Below are 17,030 nucleotides of genomic sequence, written 5' to 3'. Positions count from 1 at the left end.
AAAATAAATGTGCTTCAGTAGTTACATAAAAAGCTTTACTTATATCATTAACTTCTTTAGAAAGAAATACTATTAAGTGGTGGATGATAATAAGCCTGATTCCTCCCCAGTGGAAATAACAATATATGTAATTTACCAAAAATTATGCTTGTTATATAAAAACATAGATTCAAAGTACTAAACTGGATTTTACCAAACTGATGATAAAAATATTTATGATCTATTGTGACACAGAGCAATGTGGATTATACAGATACTTTACCACGAAAGAACAGCCTAATAAACATTCATAAACTGTTAACTTTTCTGTGATTCATAATAGATGTTAATAGATGAGCAAATAGGACAAATTAGAATGGTGACTACGTTTTTGTTTTGTTTTGAGACAAAGTGTCACCATCTCGCTCTAGGTAGAGTGCCATGGCATCACAGCTCACAGCAACTTCAGACTCTTGGGCTTAAGCGATTCTGTTGTCTCAGCCTCCCAAGCAGCTGGGACTCCAGGCACCCGCCACAGCGCCCAGCTACAGTATAAGATATTTCAATGTAAATACTACCTCTACCCCCAATTTTACTCCTATGATTCATAACAAATGGTTAGATGTTCTAAATATTACTTATGCAAAAGAGTACTAATAAACTTTAGAGTATTTACATAGAAAAATAAGGAAGAGACAAATCTATAGAATCTGAGTAAAAATCTATAATATGTTTTTGAGATGCAGTTAAGAGTTTAACTTGATTCTACAGCCTTTACTTTATATATGACTAAAAAGAAAAAAAAATGTTTTTAATGTTTAAATTATCCATGAACTTTCCCAGTAGAAAACAAGATAACATAAAAAGGTTTTAGAAAATATACACTAATAATTTCAAGAAGCCAGTTATGTTTTAGAATGGTACCCTTAAGACATTTATTGTCCTTTCGAATGGTTTTAGAACCGTCAAGATCACTAGGAGAAACAGTATGAAGATAATGTGAAAGCATTCTCAAATATCTCTTACTCCTTTATTCTTAATTTCTTCATATTCTCTCCATTAACTTGGGTGTGAAGTCTCATGATTCATATCACCCTAAACAGCTGTTCTAAATTCTAGAGCCAGAAAACAAATAACAGAAAGATTTTGAATGTTCCATTCCTTCTTATGCCTCCACACATCCTGCTGAGGATTTAAAACCATAACAGTCGATTCTATAACTAGTTCCTCTCTACCCATCTCCACCGTACCTTGCTGGTGCAGTTATCCTACAGATGAAAGCATTTAAAGGAAAAAACAAAAACACAGGATAAGCCTCCAAATAGAAAACAATATTTTGTTTAAATTTTAAGTCACAGATCAGAGATAAGAGAACATTTCATTCTTTTCAGCAATCTGAATGAGGAATTAAACTAAATTAGAGCACATAATGACTCAGCTTCTAATCTAAGTAATGAAATCCCTTATATAAAAATTGTTTTAGCTTTAATGTCCCACTGTTAAGGAACAGAAAAAATAAAACTGCACCCAAACTTCCATAGTTGATCCCTTCCCTACACTGACCACCTCCTTAAGTTGACCTAATTTTCGTAGCCCAGACACACACCACATGTACGGTTCAGTGCAGGAGGCCTAGTTTCTCATGCTGACCATCTCTGTAGGTTGGCCATTTTGTTACAGTCCCTTAGGTGATCAACTTAACAGAGGTTCTATAGTATTTGAAAAAAATACTGTTGGTCCCAAAATCAACAACATCCACCAAAGTCAAATACTCAAAAGAGTATTGAGAAAACAATGTGTAGGAAAAGAAAATCTCTGGGAGAGATAAGCAATAAGAGAGTATCAGTGGCATAATTAGCACGTGGTACTTACATAAAAGAAAGCTCAAAAAGTTAGTCAGATCTCAGGTCTTTGAGAGCTTTAACAGATCTACATTTACTTTTATTCTCCTTAATCTCTTTTATTTTCAGGACAAAGTAAAAATGTGTTATACCTAGTATCTTACCTGAAAAGCTCTAAAAGAAGAAAGGTAAGGTTACACAAAAAAGACCAATAAAGGACAGCCTAATAAACAGTCATAAAATACCATCAAGTCTATTTGCTCAGCAGACAGATTCTTCCTTACAATGAAATATAAAACTTACCACCTCTGCCAAAGCTGAAATGACTTTGCCCAAAGTTGTAAGAGACTTATTAATGTTTGCTCCTTCCTAAAAGAAAATAATAAACATGAATTATGATTAATTTCTACCACTGCCATGTCATATAGATTATAAAATGCATTTGCCATATTATTTTAGACAGTTTTATTTTATATATGTCCCAATTAATTGACGCAAATAGTATAAGCAAGTACAAATTATATTCCATATTTATACTAAAAAGTCATTTGTTTCTGTGAAATAGCCTCTTTATTTATGACAAGTTCTACTTTAGACAATCTTTTCTCTCTCCACTTGATAACATGTTTGGACCACAAGCCTAACTCACAGCCTAAAGCATCTTCAAGAAATTTGTACTCCAAAACCTTACAAACGCAGCTATCTTCCCACGACTCACCAACATGAAAGTTCTGCTCTTGTGAAGCAGTTCTACCAAAGTCCATGCTTGTTCTCACATCTGGGTGTTGTATGTACTATTCCCATTACTGTCTCTGATTTCCATCCAAACAAATTCTCCCTGTTCTTCAAAAATGCAATTCAACTCTATAACTTTACCATGAAGTCCTCCCCAACTATTCTCGTTATACAACTTATCATTCCATTGAAGTTATAGATTAGGAATTAGCAAAATTTTTCCATAAAAGGTCAGATAAAAATTACTTTGGGCTTTGTGGGCCATATGGTCCCTGTCACAACTCTGCCACTGCAGGGCCAAAGCAGCCACAGAGGATACATAAAGAAATGAATGGACACAGCCATGCCTCAATAAAGCTTTATTTACAAAAACAAGTGGCGGGCTGGATGTGGCCCACTAGCCATAGTTTGCTGACTCATCTTACAGAACATTCATTGACTAGGCCATTTTTTTTGTAAAATAAATACCTTTAATCGAGTCCCTTTGGCACCAGTTGAATCGGCACGTTCACTTCCTGCTAGATCCACCAAGCTGATTTTACTAACCTGATGAAGAACAATAACATGGGGGCGATTCCAAAATAAGCAAAGTAGAAGCAGAAAACATTTGGAGATAGAAATGGCTATTTTTTTGTTGCAGTTTGGCCGGGGCTGGGTTTGAACCCACCACCCTCAGTATATGGGGCCGGCACCCTACTCACTGAGCCACAGGCAAAGATTAAGGTATGAACCTGTCTCTAAAAAAAATAAAAAATAAATAATAAGCCAGGTATGTTGGTGCACACCTATTTACAAATCCTAGCTACTGGGGAGCCCAGGAGTTTGAGACGGCAGTGAGCTGTGTTCACACCACTGCACTCCAGCTTGAATAAGAGTGTGAGACCCTGTCTCTTTAAAAAAAAAAAAAAAGAAAGAAAGAAAGAAACCAAAATATGGGTTTGGCCCGTGGTAGCACAGTAATATAGCACCAGCCACATATACCAAGGCTGGTGGGTTTGAACCCAGCCTAGGCCAGCTAAACAATAATGCCAACTGCAACCAAAAAACAGCCGGGCATTGTTGCAGGTGCCTATAGTCCCAGCTACTTGGGAGAGTGAGGCAAGAGACTCTCTTAAGCCCAAGAGTTTGAGGTTGCTGTGAGCTGTGATGCCACAGCACTCTACTGAGGGCAACACAATAAGACTCTGCCTCAAAAAAAAAAAAAAAAATGTGGAGACAACCTAAATGCCCACCAACCCAGGAATGGATTAACAAGCTGTGGTATATGTACACCTTGGAATACTATTCAGCCATTTAAAAAGATGGAGACTTTACACCTTTTGTATTAACCTAGTTTGAGTTGGAACACATTCTCCTTAGAATAGAAAGTATCACAAGAATGGACAAGCAAGAATCCAATGTACTCAATTCTAATACGAACGCAGTAGATGAGCTAATACAGGAGTGGGACAGGGGAATGAGGGAGTGGGGAGACAGGGGGCAGGAGGGGATGGGGGCATCACAGTGCATGGCACACCCCTTAGGGGCAGGACACAAGTATAAGAGGGACTTTATCTAACAAATGCAATCAGTGTAACCTATTTCTTTGTAACCTCAGTGAATCCTAATCAATTAAAAAAAAAAAGATTTAAGGTATAGAGAAGACAAAATAATAGTTTCTTTTTTAAAAACCCAGGAATATTAGCATTCTTTATTTAATATGGCACCAGAAGATAAAGACAACACATATCAGTGTCAGTTTAAAGAGCTCGCATGGTGGACATGGTGGTGCATGCTTGTGGTCCCAGCTCCGTGAGAGGCTGAGGTGGGAAGACGGAGCCTGGGCCTTTGAGGCTATAGTACATTATCATTGTGCCTGTAAATAACCACTATACTCCAGCCTGGGCAATAGCGTGAGACCCAGTCTCTAAAATAAAAGAAGAATATGTACAAAATTCATAGCAATTATCATGGTTCAATGGTTCAAAAGTAGTAACTTGACATATTTTACTACAGTATATCATAAAAAATGAGACATGACAGTGATTCCCTTTACTAAAAATACATAAAACTCATCATCCCATTAAATGGCATACTAAAAATGAAGGCTTAATCAACCAGAACTCTCATACCGCTGGAAGGAATATAAAATGGTAGGATTACTTGGGAAAACAGTTTGGCATTTTTTAAGATGTTAAATATAAACTTATCTATCATAAGACTCACTTATCCCGCTCCTGGAAATTTACCAAGAGAACAAAAACAAATGTCTACATAAAGACTTATATGTAAATGTTCATAGGAGCTTCTTGTAATAATCAAAAACTGGAAACAATTTAAATGCTCATCAACAGGTGAATTAACAGGCCTGGGCTCTGTGGCTCATGCCTGTAATCCCAGCACTCTGGGAGGCCAAGGTGGGTGGATTGCTTGAGGTCACAAGTTCAAGGCCAGCCTCAGCAAGAACGAAACCCCATCTATAAAACTAGCTGGGTGACGTGGTGGGCACATGTATTCCCAGCTACTTAGGAAGTTGAGGCAAGAGGATCGCCTGAGCCCAAGAGTGAGGCTGCTATGGGCTACAATGATACCAGGGCACTCTACCAAGGGCAAAAAAGTTGAGACTCTGTCTCCAAAGAAAAATGAAAAAGAAAAAGAAAACAGGTTAATTAATAAACACACTGTGGCGTATCTATACAATGCAACCATCATTGGCAATGAATAGGAACTGCTGATACACAAAACAACATGGATGCACATCAAAATCATTACTCTAAGTGAGAAGTCATGTAAAAAAACAGTGCATACTGTACGATTCCATGTCTATAAATTCTAGAAAACGTAAACTGAGAAGTGACAAAAGGCAAATCAGGAATTACATAAGGATTATGGTGAAAGAAGGGACAGAGATCACAAAGGAACATAACTTTTCAGGGCAATAAAAATTCTCATTATGGGCGGCGCCTGTGGCTCAAGGAGTAGGGCGTCGGTCCCATATGCCGGAGGTGGTGGGTTCAAACCCAGCCCCGGCCAAAAAAAAACAAAAAAAAAAAAAAACTTCTCATTATATGGACTGTGGTACTTGTTTCACAGGTGTGTATGTATGCCAAAACTGATCAAAGTGTATGCTTTAAATATGTGTCGTTTGTTACATACTTCAAAAATACCTCAATGACGTTGTTAAAAAAAAAAATAAAGCTTCAGGAAAGTATCAACAAAAGTATCCAAAATGGATTATCAAGAGAGCTAGGATTATGGGATTAACATCACAAATTTTACAGATTGGACATCATGGAAGAAGGGTAAAAAATTGTTTCACATATAATGTTCCTTGACACTATTCAGATAAATACTACCTACCAAAAAGCACTAATATTATAACCTCTGGCTAAGTTATTTGATCATCTACATAAGCTGTATATTTTTTAAAATAATGTTCAGCTAAAAATGAGCAAAAAAAAAAAAAAAAAATCACCAAGCAGAAGGTGATTCTAATATTTAGTGACAACAGTGGCATAAACTCCTCATTTTATAAGGCAAAGGATCTTTTATAACTGCCAGTACACTAACTCTAACTTCAACTTTCAAAATCCAGGGGAAGACTATTTAGGAATGCAGACAGAATAATATTCAACACATACTTTTTACTATTAACCACAATAAAATTAAAAATCATTGAGTGGGGCGGTGCCTGTGGCTCAGTCGGTAAGGCGCCGGCCCCATATACCGAGGGTGGCAGGTTCAAACCTGGCCCCGGCCAAACTGCAACCAAAAATAGCCGGGCGGGCGGCGCCTGTGGCTCAGTCGGTAAGGCGCCGGCCCCACATACCGAGGGTGGCGGGTTCAAACCCGGCCCCGGCTGAACTGCAACCAAAAAATAGCTGGGCATGGTGCCGGGCTCCTGTCGTCCCAGCTACTCGGGAGGCTGAGGCAAGAGAATCGCTTAAGCCCAGGAGTTGGAAGTTGCTGTGAGCTGTGTGATGCCATGGCACTCTACCCGAAGGGCATAAAGTGACACTCTGTCTCTACAAAAAAAAAAAAAAAATAGCCGGGCGTTGTGGCGGGCGCCTGTAGTCCCAGCTACTCGGGAGGCTGAGGCAAGAGAATCGCTTAAGCCCAGGAGTTGGAGGTTGCTGTGAGCTGTGTGAGGCCACGGCACTCTACCGAGGGCCATAAAGTAAGACTCTGTCTCTACAAAAAAAAAAAAAAAATCATTGAGTGGCTGCTCTGTGCCAGACATTCTTATATGCACTTAATATATATTAACATTTAATCCTTTTAGGGCGGCGCCTGTGGCTCAGTGAATAGGGCGCGGGCCCCATATGCCGAGGGTGGTGGGTTCAAACCCAGTCCTGGCCAAACTGCAACAAAAAAATAGCTGGGTGTTGTGGCAGGCGCCTGTAGTCCCAGCTGCTTGGGAGGCTGAGGCAAGAGAATCGCCTAAGCCCAGGAGCTGGAGGTTGCTGTGAGCCATGTGACACCATGGCACTCTACCCGAGGGCGGTACAGTGAGACTCTGTCTCTACAAAAAAAAAAAAAAAAAACAACAAAAAAAACATTTAATCCTTTTAAAAACCCTATGAGTTTGTTGCAGATGGGGAAACTGAGGCGTAAAGAGGTCGAGTAACTTGTCTAAGGTAATAGCTCGAAGTGGCAGAATAAGGATTCAAAGCAAACAGTCTAATTCCAAAGTCTATAATGTTACTAGTGAATAAAACAAGAAATTAATAAGCAAAGTTATTTGAAGAACATGAGAATGATTGTAGAGTTATTTTTCAGGAATAAAATATAATATATCTGCCTCATCATCTGCCTGAACATTTAATCCCATAGTAACATTATTTATCAGAGCTCACAAAAAGAAAAATGGAATACACACACCAAAGGCTAATAACTGAAAGGTTCTTTCTTCCTCCCACATAACTATTTGTCTTGCATAGAGTAGTTTTGAGACTTGAAGTTATATGCTGTTTTGTCTTCTTCTTTTTTTTTTTTGAGACAGAGTCTCACTATGTTGCCCTTGGTAGAGTGCTGTGGCATCACAGTTCACAGCAACCTTAAGCAATTCTCTTGCCTCAGCCTCCCAAGTAGCTGGGACTACAGGTGTCCACCACAATGCCCAGCCATTTTTTGGTTGTAGTTGTCAGTGTTGTTTGGCAGGCCCAGGCTGGATTCAAAACTGCCAGCTCAACCAAAAAATAGCCGGGCGCCTGTAGTCCCAGCTACTCGGGAGGCTGAGGCAAGAGAATAACTTAAGCCCAGGAGTTGGAGGTTGCTGTGAGCTGTGTGAGGCCACGGCACTCTACCGAGGGCCATAAAGTGAGACTCTGTCTCTACAAAAAAAAAAAAAAACTGCCAGCTCCCGTGTATGTGGCTGGCACCCTAGCTGTTAAGCTACAATCTCTGAGCCTCTTTTTTTTTTATTTTTTTAAGTTTTTTTACAGACAGGGTCTCCCTCTGTCACCCAGGCTGGGGTGCAATGGTATGATCATACCTCACTAAAGCCTTGAACTCCTGCACTCAAGAGATCCTCCTACCTAAGCTTTTCAAGTAGACCACAGGCACAAGCCATCACAACCAGCTTATTTTTCTTACTTTGTAGGGAGCAAGTCTTGCTATGTTCCCCAGGCTGGTCTCAAACTCCACAGCAATCATCCTGCCTCGGCCTCTCAAAGTAATGGAATTATAGGCATGGATCACCACACCAGCCTACTTTTTCCTTAATTCTGTTCTTTATTTAAGAATTCATGCTGCAAACTGGTATAGAGTAAAAGAAAAATGATATTATCTCCATTAAGAAAAAGAGCAATCTTCTTTCTTTCCACAAAATGCAGAGGATAGTAAAAAGAATTTCTCAAAATCATTATCCTTCACAACTCAATCCCAGGGACTGAAGTTCTCCTACCTTCTCAGTGGAAAGGTTAGTCTCAGCATCATGTTTCTTCTGGGTGAAAACAATGGTAAACACAGCGTGGGAACGGCTACTTGTTTCATTCATGTTGGTAGCTGCCACTGTCCTAAATAAACATAAAGGTGACAACGTGAACATGGCATTCTTAGATGAGAGTTAAAATGGAGAGCAGACCCCACATTATAAGCATAACAAACATAAGCAATAGTCTGAAACTTACTCACAGATTGCAAAGATTGTCACTTATTTAATTGCTCTAGCTCAATATTGCCTTATTTGTGGGCTGGGCAAGGTGGCTCATGTCTGTAATCCTGGCACTCTGGGAGGCCGAGGTGGATGGATTGCCTCTCAGGAGTTTCAGACCAGTCTGAGCAAGACCAAGGCCTCCATCTCTACTAAAAATAGCCCAGAAGTGTGGTGGGTGCCTATTGTCCTAGCTACTCAGGAGGCAGAGGCAAGAGGATCTCTTGAGCACAAGAGTTTGAGGTTGCTGTGGGCTATAATGCCATGGCACTCTACCAAGGGTGACAGAGTGAGACTCTGTTTCAAAAAAAACAAACAAAAAAGTCATCTTATTTGTGAGCCCACCAAGTTACCTTCCAACTCCAAAGGCACCCTATCAGAATTACTTTTCATACTCCAGCTATTCCTCTAGAAACCACCCATACATATAATTTCTATTCTTTATTGGTGCTCATTCATTTCAGAATCAATTACTATTATAGTCACTTACATATACCATGATTTGATCAAATCCTAAGAGTAAAACTTAGTTCCAACATGAGTAAAATCCTAAGAGTAAATCCTAAGAGTAAAACAAAGTTCCAACATGTTTCAGCAATACACTGTCTTGATGAGAAGAAAGATGTTTAATGTGCTGAATCCCTCACCCCTCCAGCATAGCCAAAGGATCACAATTAAAGCAACATTCATCTCTATAAATATGGCCTCAAATCCTAACTGGGCACAGTAGCTCTCAAAATGCGCCAAGACCTCAGTCACTGGTCTATCTCCTACCGTACCTGGCTTTGTTCCCAGCATCCATGAGGTCAGCGATGTCTGTGTACGAAGTTACTGCCAACTTTGACAGATCCTCTACATAGGGTCCCAGAAGTGGGTGTTCACGAACACGCAAATTACCTTTGTTTTTTGGATTAAGCAAATCTCTCACTCTCTCACAGTAAATTTCCATGTAGCTCACCTAGGAACAAATTATTAAAGTAGATCAGAAGATTCAAACAAGAAATCACACATACTAAAAAGATTTCTTATTAAAATCCCCATGATTAGAAACTAACAACCTTTACAAAGAAAAATGCCATAGTTCTAGACCCTTTTATTCTACTAACAATATGCACAGATTTCACACTACATAGGTTACAACCAGCCTTCTAACCTCAGAGTTTTACCTTTAGTGCATAGTGGCTGCTACTTACCTTAGGAAAATAACATATTTTAATAGCAATCAGTTATCAGTGTTTTTTCAAATGTACACTGTTGTCAGTCATCAGGATTTACTTTGAGGTTACTCCAAGAGCTTGGAAATAAGACTTCTATCAAAAATTAAAACTAAGGTACAATATCAATATTCCAGAGCAGGGAAGAAAAAAGAGACCATAGACTCTAATTCTTTAAGACTGGCCACTTTGTTACTAACTATGGACAATGTATCCACAGCAGGGGAGGGGGCTGGTCATCAAGGAAGCTAATAGGTGGCAGGACCTATCCAAGATTTGAGGGGGAGGAGGAAGCCTCAGACTATGCACTATACACTTCATAAATTCCCATTCCATCAACAGAACCATTCTATTTTTCTTTTTCTTTTTTGAGACAGAGTCTCACTTTGTCACCCTCAGTAGAGTGCCGTAGCGTCACAGCTCACAGCAACTCAAACTGAGTAGCTGGGACTACAGCCATCTGCCAAAACTCCCAGCTATTTTTAGAGGCAGGGTCTCACTCTGACTCAGGCTGGTCTCAAACTCCTTAGCTCAAGCAATCCACCCACATGGGCCTCCCAGACTGCTGGGATTACAGACGTAAGCACCGTGCCCAGCGCAGAAGAACCATTCTTATCACAATAATGAATGCATCAGGCTATCATTTCTTTCTTTCTTTTTTTTTTTTTGAGACAGAGCCTCAGGCTATCGCCCTGGGTAGAGTGCCTTGGCATCACAGCTCACAGCAACCTCCAACTTCTCAAGTGACTCTCCTGCCTCTGCCTCCCAAGTAGCTGGGACCACAGGCGCCTGCCACAACGCCTTTGGTTGCAGCCATCATTGTTGGCCGGCCGGCCGGGCTGGATTCAAACCCGCCAGCTCAGGTGTATGTGGCTGGAGCCTTAGCCACTTGAGCCACAGGCGCCGAGCCAGGCTATCATTTCTTAACCGAGGCAAGTAAACATTTAATTTATCAAATCAATTTCCATCTCTATAATTCTATGCTCACCAAACAACAATAGGATTCCAATATAGGGTGTCCCCAACGTTGCCCATAAAGTCACCATACATAGGGAAAATGGGAAACTGTAGGTAAATGTACTTTTATTTTTTTTTAAATGTACTTTTATTTAAAAAATACTCATTACAAAATTTTACAAAGAGGTGGCCAACATGTAGAGCATATTTTGGAAATTTTCTGTAAAACTCTGTAATGAATATTTTGTACATAAAGGTACATTAGCTATAATTTCCCATTTTCCCTATGTATGGCCACCTTTGGGACACCCTGTAGAGGTCTGTCCATGAGAAGGTAATAACTAGTCACCAGTCCTATAAATGTGAATATTCTAGTCTGGACAATAGTTACTTTTCATGGGAAAATAACAAACCAACATGTTGGTTTTATAACATCAGCCAAAGGAGCTTTATCCAAGTTTGACTTTGAAGAATGGTCTATTCCTGAAGTATCTATAAAATTAGACTTCTAAGCAAACAAGGCTCTGAACTGGGATAAATTCACCACAACCGGGTGCATTATGAGGTCTCAGGGGAAGCAGATCCTTCTGTGTCACTGAGCTTTTCAAGTATACAGTGTAACTTCTGCATTGCTCGACTTTAAACTTCTACAAATTTCCAGAGTGTTTGAAATAAAACCTTATCTTTAATTCTACTGTCATTTTTTTTCCATTCAGTCTCTGATCTGACTGAATTTTTATAACTATTATTTTAAAACCAGTTTAAAAAGTTGAGAACCTTAAAAGATGAAGTAACAGATCTTCAATATTATGAGAGTAAGCCAAGAGGACAACAAATGTCTTTTTTGAAACAAGTTTTCCTAGAAAGTGAGATGGTGCTTCCATCACTTTTGTGCACTTAAACTTGTACAAACAATCCTGAATCCCAGGAAGACATTACATCTTGTGGGACACTTGGCCATTTTCAGACAGGTGTGAGACTAAGAGGACCCAAATAATCTGGGTTACGGTCTCATGCTCCATTCCTTATTCTCTGGTTTGTAAACCCACCCAAAGGCATCACTATCCTTTTACTTTGGCACCAACCATTCCAGCTCCCACTTGGCAGAATCAATTCACCAAGCACCATTCTCTTCCAGGCACTTTTCTGGATACTTGGCAAATGTCACTAAATAAAACAGACAAAAAGCCCTGCCCCAGAAAGCTAGAAGGAAACTGAAAATAAGCAAACATAAAAAATAGGCAACTTCCCAGGTTAGAACATGAGAAATTCTTTGGAAAACAGAAAGTAGAAGAGGCAAAGGAGAGAAGGAGTGCTAGAGTAGAGAGCGTGTGTGTATTATTATTTTAAAAGCGGGGCAAGGTCAGCAAGTGTGAGATTTGAGCAGAGTTGAAGGAGGTGAGGACTTCAGATATCCAGGGGAAGAACATGTCAGGCAGAAGGAAAAGTAAATGTAAAGTCTCTGAGGCGAGAATAGTTCTGGTGTGTTCTAGAAATAGCAAAAAAGCCAGGGTGGTGGAGCAGAGTAAACAAGAAGAGAAGTGAGAGAGGAAGTTAGAGAGGAGTTAAGAGAGGTCCAGCCGTGTGGAAGGAACGGCAGTGAACACCAGGGTCTACACTTTACTCCAAGAAAACCTGTCAACTATGACTCACGTAGAAGAAAACGGCATCTTCTTTGATTAAATGTAAGCTCAAAAATTCTATCATCTGATTCAAAAAGCAATAGTAATGGACCAGCTATTTAGAAAATTCATTTTAGAATTCATTTTAGAGCAGCACACTTCTCTTTGGGTGTACGGTAGTCACAAGACAGAAATTTATAAATCTGTCAACACATTATAGGTTAAAAAAAAAAAAAAGCAACTAAGTGTATCAACTAGGAATTGTATAAGTCCTATAGAAAATCAAAACACACCAAGAGGGAAAAAAAGGCCCTAGAGTTTGCTTTCAAAGCAGCTTAATTTTTCAGAACATCAGGCTCATGTTAAGAGAACACTTTAATAATTTCAGTTACTATGAATGAAACTGAATCCAGGAAAAGGGTTTTTGTGTGTGTGTGTGTGTGTGTGTGCGCGTGTGTGTGAAAAAACAACTTCATAAAGCACACACAAAAAAGAGGGAATGTTTATCAAATAAACTGATGTGTACAGAGTAATCCTATAACCCCTTTCATGAAGCAGCTAGGGTGAACACTGGATACAGAATAGTTTCCCAAGCTTATAAGCAATTAATAAGGGGGGGTTTAATTATATATATATTTAAAACATCTGCCTGACAAAAATCATTGTTAACTATATTAAAGGGTACAAGGTGACACAAATAAGAAAAACACTGCAATCCCACAATGTAAACAGGCACTTGCATAATTTACAACACGTTCAACCACACTCAGAATCACAGACCTTCAAATTTAGTTAAGAGAAATGTCCCCTATCAAATCAGTGTGGCTTAACAAATGAAAATACTAACTGTTGGCAAGGGCACACTAGGTGCTTATGTTCTCTTGGTAGAACTGAAAATTGATTAGAACCTTTCTTTCTAAAAAGCCATTTGGCAATTCCAACATACTACTTAACGACCAAGATATACACAAAAAGATGAGTAATAACAGAAAATAAATACACAGACATATAAACAAAGATTTAACCGAAACGTAGAAACAGCCTAAGGGAATGGTTAAGTGATCTGTAGCACAGTCATAATTTGGACCCATTTAAAAGTAGTGATTAAACCATTCATAGACAACCTGCTAAAGAAAAGAAAAAGTAATGTGTGAGGGGCCTCTGGCTTCAGCGCATGGCTGTACTCACCTCTACAGAGTAGGACATTTCTTCATTACAGTTGTCACTGATTTTCTCAAACAGCTCTTCACATAACTAGGAAAGCAGAGAAGAGGCATGAAGACCGCAAATGAGAGGCAGGTGGAGTTATCCTGACCGCGTAGCCCATCAGGCCCTCCTTCCCTCTCAAGACACGCACGTCATCAACACCAAGGTACCAGTGGTACTTTGAATAAAATACAGTCATTGAAGACCATGTACACACAATGGTCCCATGAGATTACTACAAAGCCACAAAATTCCTGTTGCCTACTGATGCTTTCATGATCCTGGTCCTGTGTGGGCCTAGGCTAACGTATGTATTTGAGTCTTAGTTTTTAACAAAAAAGTTTAAAACGTTAAAAAAAAAGAAATGTAAAAATAAAAGGAATAGAAAAATAGAATAAAGATGCAAAGAAAATATTTATATAAAACTGTAAAATGTGTTTGTTTTAAACTGTTATTACAAAAGAGTCAAAAAGTGTTGGCCATGCCCGTAGCTCAGTGGGTAGGGTACCATCCACATACACTGAGGCTGGTGGCCCAGGCCAGCTAAAATCAACAATGACAACTGCAATAAAAAAAAAATAGCTGGGCGTTGTGGTGGGTGCCTGTAGTACCAGCTACTCGGGAGGCTGAGGCAAAAGAATCGCTTAAGCCCAAGAGTTTGAGGTTGCTGTGAGCTGTGACGCCATAGCACTCTACCAAGGGTGACAAAATGGGACTCTGTCTCAAAAAAAAAAAAAAGTTAAAAAAAACTAAAAAGTTTATAAAGTAAAAGAGTTACAGTAAGGTTAGGTTAATTTATTATTGAAGAAAAAATTTTTTGTAAATTTGGTATAGTGTTAAGTGCACAGTATTTATAAAGTCTATAGTAATGTTCACTAATGTCCCAGGTCTTCCTAGTCACTGGGACACCACTCACTCACTGACTCACACAGAGCAAATTCTAGTCTTGCACATTAAGTCAAGACCATACTGGAGTAGTACCATTGCCCCATACTGGAGTAATGCCATTTTCTTTTTTTTTTTTTGTAGAGACAGAGTCTCACTGTACCTCCCTCGGTAGAGTGCCGTGGCGTCACACGACTCACAGCAACCTCTAACTCTTGAGCTTACACGATTCTCCTGCCTCAGCCTCCCGAGTAGCTGGGACCACAGGCGCGTACCACAACGCCCAGCTATTTTTTTGTTGCAGTTTGGCCAGGGCTGGGTTTGAACCCGCCACCCTCGGCATATGGGGCCAGCGCCCAACTCACTGAGCCACAGGCGCCGCCCCATTTTCAATCTTTTATAGTATTTTCACTGTACCTTTTCTATGTTTGGCTATATTTAGATATGTAAATATGTCCCACTGTGTTACAACTGCCTATAGTATTGAGAATAGCAAAGTGCTAAACAGGTTTGTAGCCTAGGAGCACCAAGCTAAACTACACAGCCTAGGTGTGTAGCAGGCTGTAAATACCACGATGCTTGTTTAAGTACACTATATGTTTGTACAATGACAGTCTGCCTAATGACTCATGACATGTTTTTCAGATGTATCTCCATCATAAAGCTACGCTTGACTGTAAAAGTAAAACTTTAAATACACTCTTCTCTTCTAATCTTTATTCTCCCTCAACAATTGTGCCTCAATATTATGTCCTCAGAAGGAAAGCCACATTTACGGGAAAAGGAAGAATAACCCCTTATAAAGGGGTTATGTCATAGGCACATTTAATTTATGTGAATTCAATTTCCTCATACTATCAGTATTATTGTAGCAATAAGATTACTACTAAACTAATTTTGCACATGTTAGTTATGTGAAATTTATTATATATTATCAGTTACAATATGTATTATAAATTTAATCACAAAGATAGAGAAAATTTATATAATACAGGGGTAAATGAAGGTATTTGCAGAAATAATTCTGATTATAAAATTTTTCCTTTACCACTGTCTTAAGACTTCCCCTTTTTATGAGAGGCTACTCTATTACACAATAACTTTTTTTTTTTTTTTTTAGTCAAAGTCTCACTCAGTTGCCCTGGGTAGAGTGCCATGGCTTTATAGTAAAACAGCAACCTCAAACTCTTGGGCTCAAGCAATCCTCTTGTCTCAGCCTCTCATGTAGCTGGGACTATAGGCTTCTACCACAACACCTAGCTATTTACATAACATTTTTAACAGAAAAAATTAATTTTTCTAGATCAGGAAAATTATAAATATCCTCCCTACCTCTTTAATGTCTTAAACTATGTGATTTTTAACAAAAATAATAGAAATTCTAATTTTTTATTCATCATACCTTTAGCATTAAGGCAATATAAATTCCAAAAATGAACTATATAGTCATGATTCTCTACAAGTTGAAATAGAACTTAAAATTTACTACAAAAAGCAATTTCTAAAACTTATCTTTTTAAAATGCTTTCACATTTTAATAAAATACTCTAAAATATTATCAGAAAACCAATACATATGCAATTATATAAGAACTCCAATAATAAACAAGTTAAAGGGAAAGGAAGGAGAAATTAAGTGTGGTAACAAGTAAAACAAACACGGCCATTTAGCCAGACTTGCTATACTCTACAATTATTTTATTGCTGAAGAAGTACAACACAGTGATAAAGGCAAAGACTCCAGAACCACCTGGCCTACATTTGGATCCTGCCCCTGACCCTTACGTGGACAAGTGACCTTGTCTGAACCTCAGTTTCCTTTTCTATAAAATGGGGGATAAGAAAAGCACCTACTTCTTTTTTTTTTTTTCGTGGTTTTTGGCTGGGGCTGGGTTTGAACCCGCCACCTCCGGCATATGGGACCGGCGCCCTACTCCTTGAGCCACAGGCGCTGCCCAGAAAAGCACCTACTTCTTAGGGTCATATGAGAATGAGCTAATATTCGTGAAGACCTTAGACCTGTGCTTGGCTGATACATAATGCTGCATAATGTTTTCTCTAATTATAATTATTGATATTAGTATATACAAAGAACAATTCCCAAATACATGCCTTTTTCGGTTTGTCTGCAGACAGGGTTAGAATGAAATGCCATCATCACAGCTCACTGCAACCTCAAACTCCTGGCTCAAGCGATTCTTCTGCCTCAGTGCCCCAAGTAGCTGGGAGCACAGGCACTCACCATCACAGCCAGCTAATTTTCCTACTTTTTGTAGAGACAGGGCCTTGCTATGTTGCTCAAGCTGGTCTTGAACTCCTGGCCCACCCAAAACTCCCAAAGTGCTGGGATTATAAGTGTGAACCATCATGCCTGGCCCACACATATATTTTTAACAGAGAATGTTCAATATTTTCCTGAAAATTTCCTAATCTTTATTAGTAATTAAGCATTTTAGTTA

General features: G+C 39.1%; 1 protein-coding gene across 10 annotated transcripts in view; it reads right to left on the bottom strand.

Moving 5' to 3' along the window:
• KIF1B (kinesin family member 1B) overlaps positions 1–17,030 on the bottom strand; it is a 170,291-nt gene that overhangs the window by 109,016 nt on the left and 44,245 nt on the right. For 6 of the 10 annotated variants that reach the window (XM_053577250.1, XM_053577253.1, XM_053577252.1 and 3 more), the window contains exons 5-10: positions 13,670–13,735; positions 9,468–9,646; positions 8,440–8,551; positions 3,024–3,101; positions 2,124–2,189; positions 1,230–1,247 (exon numbers count right to left, since the gene is read on the bottom strand). In XM_053577250.1, coding sequence (XP_053433225.1) covers positions 1,230–1,247; positions 2,124–2,189; positions 3,024–3,101; positions 8,440–8,551; positions 9,468–9,646; positions 13,670–13,735 — 519 coding nt within the window. The remainder of the gene's footprint in view (positions 1–1,229; positions 1,248–2,123; positions 2,190–3,023; positions 3,102–8,439; positions 8,552–9,467; positions 9,647–13,669; positions 13,736–17,030) is intronic. The other 4 variants (XM_053577259.1, XM_053577251.1, XM_053577255.1 and 1 more) reach the window with 1 other exon arrangement.

The sequence above is a fragment of the Nycticebus coucang genome, chromosome 22, assembly GCF_027406575.1.
Source record: "Nycticebus coucang isolate mNycCou1 chromosome 22, mNycCou1.pri, whole genome shotgun sequence".
Taxonomy (NCBI): domain Eukaryota; kingdom Metazoa; phylum Chordata; class Mammalia; order Primates; family Lorisidae; genus Nycticebus; species Nycticebus coucang.
The sequence above is the reverse complement of the archived record's forward strand: the minus strand, read 5'-3'. Positions and strand labels throughout refer to the sequence as shown.